The sequence below is a fragment of the Lampris incognitus genome, chromosome 11 (genome assembly GCF_029633865.1).
Source record: "Lampris incognitus isolate fLamInc1 chromosome 11, fLamInc1.hap2, whole genome shotgun sequence".
NCBI lineage: Eukaryota > Metazoa > Chordata > Actinopteri > Lampriformes > Lampridae > Lampris > Lampris incognitus.
The window spans coordinates 56,930,116-56,946,925 of NC_079221.1; the positions used below are offsets into that span (position 1 = coordinate 56,930,116).

Here is a 16,810-nt window from a genome sequence, read left to right on the forward strand (position 1 = left end):
CCTGAATAATAATGAAGCATTAAAAACCTCACCCATATATATATATATATATATACATACTCAAAACAGGCCTGTACTGGAATGTGTTAAAATCTTTTTTCCTGTATCTGTGTTGATAGTCCGCTCCACATTAGTTGAGCACTCACAACACCATTGACGGTTTCAGAAAAAAACGCTATCTATCTATCTATCTATCTATCTATCTATCTATCTATCTATCTATCTATCTATCTATCTATCTATCTATCTATCTATCTATCTATACATTGCAACGGGAAAGTATTCACACCCCTTCACTTTCCCCACATTTTGTTATGTTACAGCCTTATTCCAAAAGGGATTAAATTCCTTTTTTTCCCATCATTTTTATGGGGTATTGTGTGTAGGTTGATGGGAAAGGAGTGTGAATACTTTCCGGATGCACTGTATATCCACCCATCAATCCATCCATTATCTGAACTGCTTATCCTGCTCTCAGGGTGACACGGATGCTGGAGCCTATCTCAGCAGTCATTGGGCGGTAGGTGGGAATATATATATATATATGAAAATTTTTCCATTTCGCCCTTTTTGGGTGGTTTGTGTCTTCCTCAAGCTTGGATCCTCTACCAGAGGCCTTGGAGTTTGAGGGTTCTGTACAGTATCTTAGCTGTTCCTAGGACCGCACTCTTCTGGACAGAGACCTCAGATGTTGTTCCTGGAATCTGCTGGAGCCACTCTCCCAGTTTGGGGGTCACAGCCCCCAGTGCTCCTATTACCACTGGGATTAATGTGGATTTCACCTTCCACATCCGATCTAATTCTTCCCTCAGCTCTTGGTATTTCTCTAGCTTCTCATGGTCTTTTATTTGCCACCCTATATATGGTGGCCCAGTGGTTAGTGTTGTTGCCTCATAGCAAGAAGGTCTTGGGTTCGAACCCCGGGGTAGTCCAACCTTGGGGGTCGTCCCGGGTCATCCTGTGTGTGGAGTTTGCATGTTCTCCCTGTGTCTGCATGGGTTTCCCCCAGGTGCTCCAGTTTCCTCCCACAGTCCAAAGACATGTAGGTCAGGTGGATCAGTTGTACTAAATTGCCCCTAGGTGTGAATGTGTGTGTGTTTGTGTTTGTGTTTGTGTCGGCCTTGTGATGGCCTGGCGGCCTGTCCAGGGTGTCTCCCCACCTGCCACCCAATGACTGCTGGGATAGGCTCCAGCATCCCACAACCCTAATTAGGATAAGTGGCTTGGAAAATGGATATATATACTACATCTATCTTGATATTCCGCTCCTCATTTGTTGAGCACTTTTATCAACACTATTGACGGTTTCTGGGGAAAAAAATGCTATATATGGCGGTCAAAAGTTTTAGAACATTTTTCCAGTTTTTATTGAGATTTATGCAGTTTCATGTCTCAATGTACTCTGAAATTAAAGCATAGAACAAATAAATAATTGAAGATAAAAACAATCATGGAACTTTTGTTTAACAAAATTTAATTTAAATTTTTTGACTCATCAAAGTAGTTACCTTTTGCAGATATAGCAGCCGAACACACTCATCGCATTCTTGTTGCACTTATAGGTGTCGTTGTTTTCACCTTTCTGTCCGGGCTATCTCAAACCAGCACAGAATGACCAGCACAGTTTGGAGACTGTGCTGGTCATTCTGTGTTTTGAAGCCTGCCGTCTTGTTCTTTTCTTCTAAGGTAGTTCTGACATAGCCTTGAGGTATGTTTTGGGTCATTATCTTGCTGTAGGGTGAACCCCGGACCGACTAGGCCTACACCAGAGGGTATTTTGTGGTGCTGTAAATTGCTGTGGTAGCCCTTTTGGTTCAGGGTGCCAGGCACTCTGTGTAAGTTGCGGACTCTGGATTCAGCAAAAGAGCCCCAGACCATTACGCCTCCTCCATGTTTGACAGTTGGTGTCACACACTGAGGAACCATCCTTTCACCTACTTGACTGCGGAAAAAAAACTCTGCGTGATGAATCAAAGATATCATCGGTCCATAAGACTTTCTTCCAGTCTTCAGTAGGGTTGGGCATCCAAAATTCCAATTCCAGTGGAATTGTTAAGAAAGTCGAATTTCGATTCTGCCTATCGGTTCCTAAATAAATTTCACTCGCGCTAAAGTTAGTTTCAGTTCCCGTGGTGGTGGCGGCATGCAGCTTCCGTAGTTTCCGCCTCTGCAAGTTAAGTATACACCATCATGGACCGGAGCAAGTGGCAGTCAAAAGTGGCTTCATTTGCCTTGGAAAATGAAGGATTGGCACAGTGCAACAACGCCTGTGGCAAAATTATTTCGTGCAAGGGAGGATGTACAAATATGGCCAAACACCTTCGCCTACACGGTGTACAGATTAAGCAGTGTACTGGGTTTGACACGTTGCACCGGTCTCCATCTCCTGCCTCGGGGTCCTCTTCAGCAACCCTGAGCAAACGGTAAGTCGCACCTCGTTGCAACTGGGTACATGAAAATTAACGTTTGTCTTATTCGCAACAGCGAGACAGCAAACAACTTATACATGAGTGAACCGCTATATACTGTATGCAAATACTGAAATGTGGTTTTTCTGTGCTGAACGCTCACGTACACAGCCTGAGAAGGCAGATATGCTCATTTTTTCTAAACAAGAACTATTTCTAATTTAAGGAGTTTAATACCTGGTAGTCTGGACCAGGGTGTGCCTGTGTCTTTATTTCTTCATCTTCATGTATGAAGACAGTTGTTGTAAATGTAAAATATAAGAATGAGAAATCCACATGAATGATCTGTTCTTAAAACAGAATGGCTTGTATAAAATTTTTTAAAATACATTTTTCTTCTGTGAAAGAAGCACGTGACCTGTTTTGACCCCGCCTCTCAAGGAACCGGAATTGAGGATCGTTAAGAACCAGAATCGGAATCGTTAAAATCCCATCGATGCCCAACCCTAGTCTTCAGTAGTCCACTGAAGGTTTTTCATGGTCCAGGAGAGCCTCTTTTTCTTATTTTATCATCTTAGCAATGCCACTCAACCTGTGAAACCTGCAGCTCGACGTTTTCTCCTCACAGTTGACACTGAGACTTGCTTACTTCGGCCAGTGTTAGCTGTGCTTGAAGCTGTTGCCCTGTGAACCGCCTGTCACACAAGCTGTTGACTCTCAGCAACTTGTTCTCTGATTCTGTTGTGGCTTCGGGTCTGGCAGACCTTACCCTGTCAGAGTCTCCTCCAGTTTCCAAGGGCCTTTTGATGGTGTAGGAAACCGTATTCACTGACACCTTGGCTTTCTTTGCAATTTCTCTAAAGGGAAGACCTACACTTTTAAAGGTTATAGTGGTCTGTCTGTCTTCCTTTGTTAGATACCTTTTTCTCACCGTTTCACCGTAAGCTACTTCCTGCCGTACAATGCTGTCCAAATAATGCTTCAGAGGGTGTAATAACAGTCTTCGCCAACACTGCTTTGATACAGACAAAGGGTTTGTAAGTAATCAGCAACGTTTGGGACACCTGCTGGAATTGTTTGCATCAACTTTCAAGGCTTAATTTACTTCAGGTGCTGCAGAACAGCTGTAAGTTATATATTATTATTTTTCAGTTTTTGGTAACCTAAACTTTTCTTTTTAACCTCTTGCAGTTTATTGCTTACCTTTATACCGTTTCAGTTTATTCACTAGACTTGAACTGCTTACATTTCAGTAAAAACTGGAAAAATGTGGGTGTTGCAAAACTTTTGACCGGTAGTATACAAACACACTCGCACACACCAAACAAGTCAGATTGTGGAGTCAGTCAGTCTCCAGAGCCACAGTAAAGATGCCATCTTAATGGCTGCACCCAGGGCAGATCTTACTGCCTGTCTGGATGACTGGGGGGAGGATTAATGAGACGTAATCTGATTCCAGAATCTGAAACCAGGATCCAGAAAGAGGAGCACACTGTCTCTTCCTGTTCTGTGGAGTCTGATGAGAGAGAGAGAGAGAGAGAGAGAGAGAGAGAGAGAGAGAGAGAGAGAGTGTGTCTGTGTGAGTGAGTGAGTGAGTGAGTGAGTGAGTGAGTGAGTGAGTGAGTGAGTGAGTGAGTGAGTGAGTGAGTGAGAGAGAGAGAGAGAATTGGGGGGCTTGTATGTCTAATTTGAGCCCACTGAGGTGTTGTGGACCAAATGTATCTGGATTTATGATGCCATGCCCTGATGTTCTCTAACAGACTAACATAGTACCACAATACATACTGATACACATGGTACACATACAACTAGTCTCGTCGTTCTATCCTGTATCTGCTGTTTGTTAGAGCAGCACTACATCATTTGCAAAGTCCAGGTCATCAAGTTTTGATGTGAGCTTCCACCTAATACCATTCTCGCCATGGACAACTGTTCTTCAACTTGCTGTTGACTCCACTTCTTATCTGATCAATAATAATCCTGCCACGACAGAGAGTAGGGTTATGCCTTATTTGAGATTTATTTTCTTTGCTAGTTTGATGATATGCCCTCGTTTCCAGCTCTTCAGGATCTTCTCGTGCTTCCATGTTTTGATTTTGATACTCTATTGATCCCTGAAGGGAAATTACGCTCTGCATTTAATCCGTCCTAGCTGTGTAGCTAGGAGCAATGGGCAGCCACTGCAGCACCCGGGGACCAACTCCAGTTTGTCTTGCTTTGCCCCGGTCAAGGGCGCAGACTGGAGTATAAACCCTAACATGCATGTCTTTTTGATGGTGTGGGGAAACCGGAGCACCCGGAGAAAACCCACTGCAGACACGGTGAGAACATGCAAACTCCACACAGAGGACAACCTGGGATGACCCCCAAGGTTGGAACACTCTGGGGTTCGAACCCAGGACCTTCTTGCTGTGAGGCGACAGCACTAACCATTGCACCACCGTGCTGCCCAAACAGTTAAACCAAACAACAGTTTTCCTTAACAGTTGATGTATTTTCTTTGCTGAAAACTCTGTCTGCCTTCAGTAACTCAGCCATGATAGAGTCGATTCCTGGTGCTTTCTCATTCTGTAGTCTTTTTGTCGCTGCCTTGACTTCTCCTTGTGTTGGTTCATTGACTGCAATCGCTTCAATCATGTCATTGAATTTGCATTCTTCAACGTCAGTTATTGGGTTCTCCAGTTCTTCTCTATTAAGCACTCCCTTAAAGTGCTCTGTCCATCTTGACTGCCCTTCAGCTTTTCCACTGACAGGTTTTCCATTCTTGTCAAGTGCTGCTGTGCTCTGCCCAATTCTTTCAATGCAGTGTCTTTGTGAGTGTATAGTGTCTTCATGTGTTGCCTTTTTGCAGCTTCTTCTGCTTTACTTGCAATGTTCTCCATCCATTTGTTTTTGTCTGCCTTTATGCTCCTCCTCATCTTGCTGTCCTTATCTGCATATCCCTTACCTGCCTCTTGACTCTTTGAACCTGTTCCCGGGATCTTCTTAATTTCTTCCCATTAGTCTACAAGGCCCCATGATTCTGCACTAATCCAATTTTTTCTTCTTCTTCCACGGTCTGCCCAGGACTGCCTCTGACACTTCTGTGTACGTTGTCTCCATCACCTGAAAGTCATGCCGTACTTCTTGATCTTCTTCTACTGGTGGCCCTTCACTGTCTAGCACCTGGGACCTGTTTCTTGGAGTGATGGTGAACGTCTTCGAGATGTCTCAAATACAACCAGTAAAGGGTCAACTAATGTAGGTGGGACCGGTCTGGGGTTAGATCAAATAGCAGAGTCCTTGACTGGTTCTGAGAGGCTGTTTACAATCTGCAATCTGTTTGGCCTCCACCCCCAGCAAGCTTGTCTGAGCTGGAGTGTTTGACTGCAGTAACAACGCGACTGCTTTCCTGGAGGTGTTTTTGGTTTAACTAGTGACCGTGTTCTGGTGACTTTCAGCTGAGTGTGTCCGTCGTTGTTGTGATGGCAGCTGCTGAAAGGCCTAAAAGCCTTAAATTATCTTGAATTGAATGTTCAATACAGAATGTATTTCTCTGGTACTTTTCATCCTACATTATGTAAATTAAACGGTGTGGCCACAAGAAGCGTTCATATTTGTTGAAGTTACTTGTGATGTGGGGAAACAGATTAGCAGAGCAGCTAGCGTCTCATGAGGAATTCGACATTATAACGTTACAGGTTAAATGATTGAGTATGGGTCACTTTCCGACGGAGGATAATGGTATAAAATACAGCTGCAGTGTTTTTCATGTTATAAGACACGTTACGAGGTGAATGAGTCTTACTGAGTACAGTTTAACTTAAATAAATGGTTAGTGTGGATATTAAACACAGATGAGTGTGCATTTGATATTGATTAAAGTAAAATGAAGGGTTTTAGGAGGACACTACATGTTCTGTTTGTGTTTTCACCAGCTGCCGTCACTAAAGTCACCAGTTAACACGGTCACTTGTTAAGCTGAAACACAGGAGAGCGGGAGTCTTTCTTTCTTTAAATACCTTCAATTCTGTTTATTTAACATGGCACCAGGTAGAAAATGATGGTTCCAACAAATCCATGTTGGAACCACAGCGCCCCCAGCTGCATATCTGCTGTACATGCATTGCCACTGCTTCATTACTGCACGGTGCTAAAACCACAGATGAGTGATTAGTGTACCACTATGGACGGTGTCGACTAGTGGTTTTTTATAGGCGACTATTCTGTTAAACCTCTAGTACATCTCGCAGTCTCATGTAGAACTCGTTCTTTACTTGTTCATCTGCAACTTCTGTGGCTGTGTAGATGTGCACAGTCATCAGCGTGATGTGTTGGGAATGGTACCTGGTTTGAATAATCCTTTCACTGATACAAGTCCAGTCCACCAGGGCTCTAGCCACACTTGTTGACATCGGTATACCTACTGCTTCTCTGTGGTTGTCGTCATCTCTTCCACAGTAAATGATGGTTTCTCCTTCTGCAAGTTGCACTTTTCCTTGTCCTGCCCAGTATGTTTCACTGATGCCCATGATGTCAATGTCTCTTGCTGTCTATGCAATGTTGCCGCTTCTGTGCAGTGTTTAGACATTCCAGTCTCCTATCTTTATGGTGTTTTTTGGGTGCACCAGTGGCCTAGTTGACCCTGTTGGCTTTAGCCCCCATGTGTCATGGGGTCTTTCCTGTTGCTAGGAGTAGCCACAGCATCCCCTGGATTTGCATATTTCTTCTGCTTCTGGTTTCTGTAATAATGCAGTTTTACAACAGAGGGTTATCAGCCCTCAGCCCAACCAGTAACCTAGAGGACCAGGGGATCACACTTTGTCTGGTCGTTACCCTTCGGCCTGTTTAGCGTGGGTGTCCCTACCAGGAGTACAAGACTACTACCGACATAGCTCTAGGGGTCATGGAGACTCCAAAGCTCCCCACCACGATAAGGCGCTAATCCCTTCAAGACGGAAGGAATCACCAAACAGGACAACAAACAGGACCGCTAACAAGCTAACATAGTACCACAATACATACTGATAAACATAATACATAGACAACAGTACCTTTCAGTCTAACAGTACCACAGTACATACTGATACACATGGTACAGAGCAGAGCGGTATGTAGACCCTGTTCGGGGTTATACATAGGGTATTTTACACTGTCCCTGTTGGTTTCTAGTATCTCTCAGTTTCTGTAAAACAACCAAGCAATGAGTCAATCAATGAATCATTCTCTCCTCCCTCAGATAAACCGGACCCTCCAGCTCGGGTCCCCGCGGCATCAGACATCGGGCGGTCCACCCTGACCCTGTCATGGTACGGTCCAACCTATGACGGAGGCAGCGCTGTCCAATCCTACAACCTGGAGATTTGGGACTCAGTGGATAACCAGTGGAAAGACCTGGTGTCCTGCAACAGCACATCATACAACGTGCAGGTGATACATGTAGCCCTCTGAGTGACTGCTACCTGCTTCTGTTCATGCCCTCACACCCATGCTACCATATGTGGGCAGAGTTCAGGCTGCCCTCTGGTTTGCTGGATGTTTCTTTTTTTCTGTCTGTGTCTCTGCTCGTAATTGAAATAAATTGGGTTGAGAGTTGCCAGGTAGCATTTGATGTGATGTCATGATTCTTTCAGTGTCTTATAGTAACCACATGATTCCCAAACCTAAAGTTGATTTTGTAACTTTTTTTGGGGAGGGGGGATCCCCCCCCCCTTTTCTCCCCAATTGCATCCGGCCAATTACCCCATTCTTCCGAGCCATGCAGGTCACCCCCTCTGCTGATCCGGGGAGGGCTGCAGACTACCACATGTCTCCTCCGTTACGTGTGGAGTCGCCAGCCGCTTCTTTTCACCTGACAGTGAGGAGTTTCACCAGGGGGACGTAGCGCATGGGAGGGTCACACTGTTCCCCCCAGTTCCCCCTCCCCCCCGAACAGGCACCCCGACCGACCAGAGGAGGCGCTAGTGCAGCGACCAGGACACACACCCGCATCTGGCTTCCCACCCGTAGACACAGCCAATTGTGTCTGTAGGGACGCCCGGCCAAGCCGGAGGCAACATGGGGATTCGAACAGGCAATCCCTGTGCTGGTAGGCAACGAAATAGACCGCCACGCCACCCGGACGCCCCAGATGTAGTCATTTTAATGTGTTGGGCACAAGATTAAGATATTTCACCACTAGTCTTCCTTGACTCAGGTGTGACTCTGGTTTAGCGAGCAGAGCTTCTTAACATGTCACACTAAGATGGTTCTTGAGTCTTCGTCAGCGTGGGCGTGCGTTTGTATGCTAACCAGAACTGTAACAGCGAGCTGCAGGTTCTGCAGAATGGATTAAGATTAAGATATTTCACCACTAGTCTACCTTGACTCTTGCAGTTGTAAACCAGGTGTGACTCTGGTTTAGCGAGCAGAGCTTCTTAACATGTTACACTAAGATGGTTCTTGAGTCTTCGTCAGCGTGGGCGTGCGTTTGTATGCTAACCAGAACTGTAACAGCGAGCTGCAGGTTCTGCAGAATGGAGATGTTCCCTCTCTTCACACACTAGACATGTGTAGTCGCTGTGCAGAACCCTCTGTAGTACCATACAGCGTCAGTGACAGAGGAAGTTGAGATGACGCCATGTTTGTTACTGCAGTCACAGCCACCCTCACTGTGCAGAGGTGGGGTGTCATAAACATTGAGTGACATAAAGGACAGAAAGAAATCTGATTTGAGCGGCTGGACAGAGACACCTATCTGGAAATGCAGTTTGAATCTCATTTCATACAACCTGTCAATGTGGTTTACATCTGACTTGCAAAAACCGGTTTCCACGTGGTTTGTTGCTGTCCAGACTCAATAAAAACAAACTCATTCCAGTCTGAATATGACAAAGATCAGATCTGAGCTCCCAGTGTCAACATAGGCAGAGTGTGTTTATGGAGAATCTCGTCTGTCTGTCCTCCAGAAGTTTCTCCCTGGGTCCAGGTTTGTGATCAGAAGCTTGTGGGTTAGAATCCTCTCTGAGAAAACTCACTGAGAACCAGTCACCCTCCCTCAGCCGTTGCTGATATGCTCTGAAGCAAGGCACTCCACATGATTCCAGTGGCTCTGCCCAGTGACCAGCAGTAGAAGACTGTAGTTGTGTTGGTCTGTTCTCAGCTGTGAAGATGAAGCAGAGCATCGCTCGAAACATCCATCTGTTCTTCTTTCTGTCTGGTTTTGTCTCTCCAGAACCTTCTTCCTGATCGTCAGTACAAGTTCCGGGTGCGTGCGGTGAATATTTACGGTGTGGGAGAGCCCAGTGCCGAGTGTGAACCAGTCACCGTGGGTCTGGTGGAAGACGAGGGTAAGTAAAGACAGAGATGAACTGCACTAAACTATGACCTGAACTGCTGTTGGCTGAAATGAGATAACCTCCGAGTTCACATACAAGTCCTCTGGAACATATCACAGCAGTGTGACTCGGTGTGATGCAAACGTTAACAAACCCACACAGGCCACAAGTCCAGACTTTAAAAGACTGTCTGACAACATGTGGAGAAGAGTAAGGTAGAATCTGTGAGTGTGTTGGTTTGTGGCAACATGGAGACGACGAGAGGAAAGAACATCAAACCAGCCGACCTTTACCAAACTGAAGAAACCAGGCGGCCTGCCTGCCCTCTAGCGGTGAAGAGAAGAACTGAACGCTAGTGTAACACCAGAACAACGAGCTATTATTATTCAGACACTACATGACTACACAGACCCGGTACATGACTACACAGACCCGGTACATGACTACACAGACCCGGTACATGACTACACAGACCAGGTACATGACTACACAGACCCGGTACATGAATATGTTCATTTTAAATCTTATCTTTTATTCCAACTTCCAACAGGGAACCAAGAAGAGGAGGCCGAGGAGGACGACGAAGGTAACACGTTGTTTTACAGGCTTACTGTCGTCAACGAGACTCGTAAAAAATCTGCACAAATATCCGAAAACCAGTTCACACAACTCAACTCAACACAACACAACACAACGTAACTCAACACGACCTAATGAAACACAACGCAACCCAACACGACCTAATGAAACACAACACAACACAACGTAACTCAACATGACCTAATGAAACACAACATAACCCAACACAACCTAATGAAACACAACGTAACCCAACACAACACAACGTAACTCAACACGACCTAATGAAACACAACCTAATGAAACACAACGTAACACAAAACAACGTAACCTAATGAAACACAACGCAACACAACGTAACACAAAACAACGTAACCCAACACAACCTAATGAAACACAACGTAACCCAACACAACCTAATGAAACACAACGTAATACAAAACAAAGTAACCTAATGAAACACAACGTAATGAAACACAACATAACCCAACACAACATAACTCAACACGACCTAATGAAACACAACGTAACCCAACACAATCTAATGAAACACAATGCAACACAACGTAACACAAAACAACGTAACCCAATACAACCTAATGAAACACAACACAACGTAACCCAACACAAAACAACGTAACCCAACACAGCCTAATGGAACACAACTCAACACAACGTAACACAACACAACTTCATGAAATACAACGTAACCCAACACAACCTAATGAAACACAGCTCAACACGACGTAACTCAACACAAAACAACGTAACTCAACACAACCCAACACAACTTAACACAACCTAATGAAATACAATATAACTCAACACAACTTAATGAAACACAACACAACGTAACTCAACACAACTTAATGAAACGCAGCGTAACCCAGCACAACCTAATGAAACACAACTCAACACAACACAACGTAACTCAACTGAACCTAAATCAAATCAAATCAATTTTATTTGTATAGCCCAATATCACAAATTACAAATTTGCCTCAGTGGGCTTAACAGCAACACAACATCCTGTCCTTAGACCCTCTCATCGGATAAGGAACGACTCCCTAAAACTAAACCCCTTTAACATGGAGACAAAATAGGAAGAAACCTCAGGGAGAGCAACAGAAGAGGGTCTCTCTCCCCTAATGAAACACAGCTCAACACGACGTAACTCAACACAAAACAACGTAACTCAACACGACCTAATGAAACACAACTCAACACGACGTAACTCAACACAAAACAATGTACCTCAACACAGCCTAATGAAACACAACGCAACCCAACACAACCTAATGAAACACAACTCAACATAACGTAACTCAACACGACCTAATGAAACACAACTCAACATAACGTAACTCAACACGAACTAATGAAACACAACTCAACATAATGTAACTCAACACAACCTAATGAAACGCAACTCAACACAACATAATTCAACACAAAACAGTGTAACTCAGCACAACCTAATGAAATACAACATAACCCAACACAACCTAATGAAACACAACTCAACACAACATAACTCAACACAACCTAATGAAGCACAACGTAACTCAACCTAATGAAACACAACGTGACTCAACACAACCTAATGAAACACAACTTGACACAACACAACGTAACTCAACACAAAACAACGTAACTCAACACAGCCTAATGAAACACAACGTAACCCAACACAACTTAACCTAATGAAATACAATGTAACACAAAACAACGTAACTCAACACAACTTATTGAAACACAGCGTAACCCAGCACAACCTAATGAAGCACAACACAACGTAACTCAACTGAACCTAATGAAACACAGCTCAACATGACGTAACTCAACTCAAAACAACGTAACTCAACACGACCTAATGAAACACAACGTAACGTAACCCAACACAATCTAATGAAACACAACTCAACATAACGTAACTCAACACAACCTAATGAAACACAACTCAACACAAAAGTGTAACTCAGCACAACCTAATGAAACAACGTAACCCAACACAACCTAATGAAACTCAACACAACACAACATAATTCAACTGAACCTAATGAAACACAGCTCAACACGACGTAACTCAACACAAAACAATGCAACTCAACATGACCTAATGAAATACAACGTAACCCAACACAACCTAATGAAACACAACTCAACATAACGTAACTCAACACAACCTAATGAAACACAACTCAACACAACATAATTCAACACAAAACAGTGTAACTCAGCACAACCTAATGAAACACAACATAACCCAACACAACCTAATGAAACACAACTCAACACAACCTAATGAAGCACAACGTAACTCAACCTAATGAAACACAATGTGACTCAACACAACCTAACGAAACGTAACTCAACACAACCTAACGAAACACAACACAACAACACAACATAACTCAACACAACCTAATGAAGCACAGTATAACTCAACCTAATGAAGCACAATGTAACTCAACACAACCTAATGAAACATAGCTCAACACAAAACAACGTAACTCAACACAAAACAACGTAACGCAACACAACCTAATGAAACACAACTCAACACAGCGTAACTCAACACAACCTAATGAAACCCAACTGCAGACCACTCAGCACAGTAACACCACACAGCATTGCACTACAATACAGTACAACATGTTAAAACACTGCAGTTAACAAAGTACCAGATCTCAACACAACAGTCTGAACAACACACCTCAGTGGCGGTCATGATATGGTGGTAGCCTGTGATCTCGCTGTGTGTGTCTGTCTCAGACTCTGAGAAGGAGCCAGAATACAGAGATGTGACCGTGAGGACAGACGTGAAGGTGAAAGAACTGTATGATGTGGAGGAAAGGCTGGGCACGTGAGTATACACTACACTACACACACACACACAGACAGCATATTGCTGTACCAAGTGTACTTCATGAGGACCTGAATGCGACGTGTGATGGTGGTGTTGTGATCCTGGTACTCACTCTAACTTTAGTGTTGGATTTAGGCTCTTCTGTGGAAGGGTCATTATTAAAGCAGGTTTATTTAATATCCATTCTATGAATACTGATGCAGAGCCTTCTGGGGAGTTATTGCTTTCATTCAGATGTTCATTTAAACTACATGTGATGTGAAAGCATTACACATTCATGTCCACATTTCTCCATCAGAGTTAAAGATCAGAGCTAACAGGAAGCCTGTAAGCCTCTCTGTGAGGTACCCATGTGGTCTGAGCATGTCTTTAACCAACCTGACTGCTTACTTTTAACTCCCCACTGTCTGAATATCGTCATTTCATAAATTGCTTTTGTAACACATCAGTCCTCCAGGGGGCGCTCTCTACTGGTTTTAAAAATACAGATTAGCCTGTTAGAAAACACCTCATTTGATGGCTTCTGGTCCAACAAGGTCACAGACAGTCACACATTAATAAAGGATTTGGGTTTAAAACTGTGAAATATCAGGTGAACTTGACTGCTGGTTGTGATTTCCAGGGGGAAGTTTGGTCAGGTCTTCAAGCTGGTGGAGAAGTCCACAAAGAAGGGCTGGGCAGGAAAGTTCATCAAGGCTTATTCCGCCAAGGAGAAGGACAACGTCCGACAAGAGATCAGCATCATGAACAGCCTCCATCACCCCAAACTGGTCCAGTGTGTGGACGCCTTCGAGGGCAAGTCGGACATCGTGATGGTCCTGGAGATGTACGTATGATTTCACACAATGATGGTCAAAGGTCACCAGAGACACGATGGCAGTGCTTGCTGTCACAGCGTTTTAAACTTTAAACTGAAAAAATGTCTCTCAGCCTGAAGCTCCCACAGGAAGCTGATGTCACTCCTCCAGTCAATAAGGCATAGCGTATTGATGATTGGTTCCAGTGGCGGCTGGTGCTAAAAATGTCGGGGGGGGGGGCAATTTTGTTTGGTGCAGCACACCTGACCGCTGCTTTAATGTCCACACAGTCACAGAGTTATTAAGAAGGACAATATAACCTATAGATTTTATCAGGGTTCGTAGACGGTGGATGATTGACAGTTGAGACGAGGCGTCGTGGTGGGTGTGAATATGATTGACAGCCATGAGATTTGTCCAATCACATTAGATCTCACATTAGATTAAAAAAAACATTAAAAGAATACCAATTCACTGCCAATAAAAGTGGGCGTGTCTGGGGCGCACAGAACTGCACCCCATTGAAAAACTGAAGAAACCAATCGGACAGCAGCCTCAGGTCACTTGCTCGCCACAAGTTTGAGGGCTTACATAAGGTATCGTTTGGCCGGCGCCCCTCATCCAGGAAGTATATGTATTCAGACAGAAATCAACCAAATATCGGTCACACGATATCTACTGGTCACCTGCTATCTCTACTGTCACATGATATCTACTGGTCACCTGATATCTCTATTGTCACATGATATCTACTGGTAACCTGATATCTCTACTAACACATGATACCTACTGGTCACCTGATATCTCTACTTTCACATGATATCTACTGGTAACCTGATATCTCTACTGTCACATGATATCTACTGATAACCTGATATCTCTACAGTCACCTGATATCTACTAACACATGATATCTACTGGTCACCTGATATCTCTACTGTCACATGATATCTACTGGTCACCTGATATCTCTACTGTCACATGATATCTACTGGTAACCTGATATCTCTACTGTCACATGATATCTCTACTGTCACATGAGATCTACTGTTACCTGATATCTCTACTGTCACATGAGATCTACTGGTAAACTGATATCTCTACCGTCACCTGATATCTCTACTGTCACATGATATCTACTGGTCACCTGATATCTTTACTGTCACATGATATCCTACTGTCACATGATATCTACTGGTCACCTGATATCTTTACTGTCACATGATATCCACTGGTCACCTGATATCTCTACTGTCACATGATATCTACTGGTAAACTGATATCTTTACTGTCACATGATATCCTACTGTCACATGATATCTACTGGTCACCTGATATCTTTACTGTCACATGATATCCACTGGTCACCTGATATCTACTGGTCACATGATATCTCTACTGTCACATGATATCTACTGGTCACCTGATATCTCTACTGTCACATGATATCCTACTGTCACATGATATCCACTGGTCACCTGATATCTACTGGTCACATGATATCTACTGTTCACCTGATATCTACTGGTCACATGATATCTCTACTGTCACATGATATCTACTGGTCTCATGATATCTCTACTGTCACATGATATCTACTGGTCAAATGATATCTCTACTGTCACATGATATCTACTGGTCATGATATCTCCACTGTCACCTGATATCTACTGGTCACGGGATAGCTCTACTGTCACATGATATCTACTGGTCAAATGATATCTCTACTGTCACATGATATCTACTGGTCACATGATATCTCTACTGTCACATGATATCCTACTGTTACATGATATCCACTGGTCACATGATATCTCTACTGTCACATGATATCCACTGGTCACATGATGGCTCTACTGTCACATGATATCTACTGGTCAAATGATATATCTACTGTCACCTGATATCTACTGTTCACGTGATATCTTTACTGTCACATGATATCTACTGGTTACATGATATCTCTACTGTCACCTGATATCTACTGGTCACGTGATGTTTGTACTGTCACCTGATATCTACTGGTCACATGATATCTCTACTGTCACCTGATATCTACTGGTCATGATATCTCTACTGTCACATGATATCTACTGGTCATGATATCTCTACTGGTCACGTGATATCTACTGGTTACATGATATCTCTGCTGTCACCTGATATCTCTATTGTCGCATGATATCTACTGGTTACATGATATCTCTACTGTCACCTGATATCTACTGGTCCCATGGTGTCTGTACTGTCACATGATATCTCTACAGGTCACACGCTATCTACTGGTCACACGATGTCTATACTGTCACATGATATCTACTGGTCACATGATATCTCTACTGGTCACACACTATCTAAATCAAATCAAATCAATGTTATTTGTATAGCCCAATATCACAAATTACAAATTTGCCTCAATGGGCTTAACAGTAACACAACAACCTGTCCTTAGACCCTCTCATCGGATAAGGAAAAACTCCCTAAAAAAAAACCCTTTAACAGGGAGAAAAAAATAGGAAGAAAGCTCAGGGAGAGCACCAGAGAAGGATCTCTCTCCCAAGACGGACAGCGTGCAATGGATGTTGTGTTCACGCAGTTTACATAATACAACATTGAAAGAGGATAACAGAATTATAATGGACATAACATTTATGAAGAACATGATGCACAGGATGCCAAGCAGTGTCCACGTGCCAACGGAGCAGTCCAGGACCCAAGCCACGCGACCAGCATCATCATGTAATAAGAAAAACTTAGGTGAGGAGTGGAAGGGCAGGCAGCATCCAAATGGCGGCCACCATCACCACGGAGACCTGGGAGGAGAACCGCCTGCACATGCATGCAAGAGAGACTCACATGACACCC

General features: G+C 43.6%; 1 protein-coding gene across 1 annotated transcript in view; it reads left to right on the forward strand.

Moving 5' to 3' along the window:
* Positions 1-16,810, forward strand: part of LOC130120433 (myosin light chain kinase, smooth muscle-like) — a 224,614-nt gene that overhangs the window by 191,284 nt on the left and 16,520 nt on the right. The window contains exons 25-29 of the mRNA XM_056288969.1: positions 7,627-7,817; positions 9,601-9,715; positions 10,254-10,289; positions 13,058-13,148; positions 13,774-13,977. Coding sequence (XP_056144944.1) covers positions 7,627-7,817; positions 9,601-9,715; positions 10,254-10,289; positions 13,058-13,148; positions 13,774-13,977 — 637 coding nt within the window. The remainder of the gene's footprint in view (positions 1-7,626; positions 7,818-9,600; positions 9,716-10,253; positions 10,290-13,057; positions 13,149-13,773; positions 13,978-16,810) is intronic.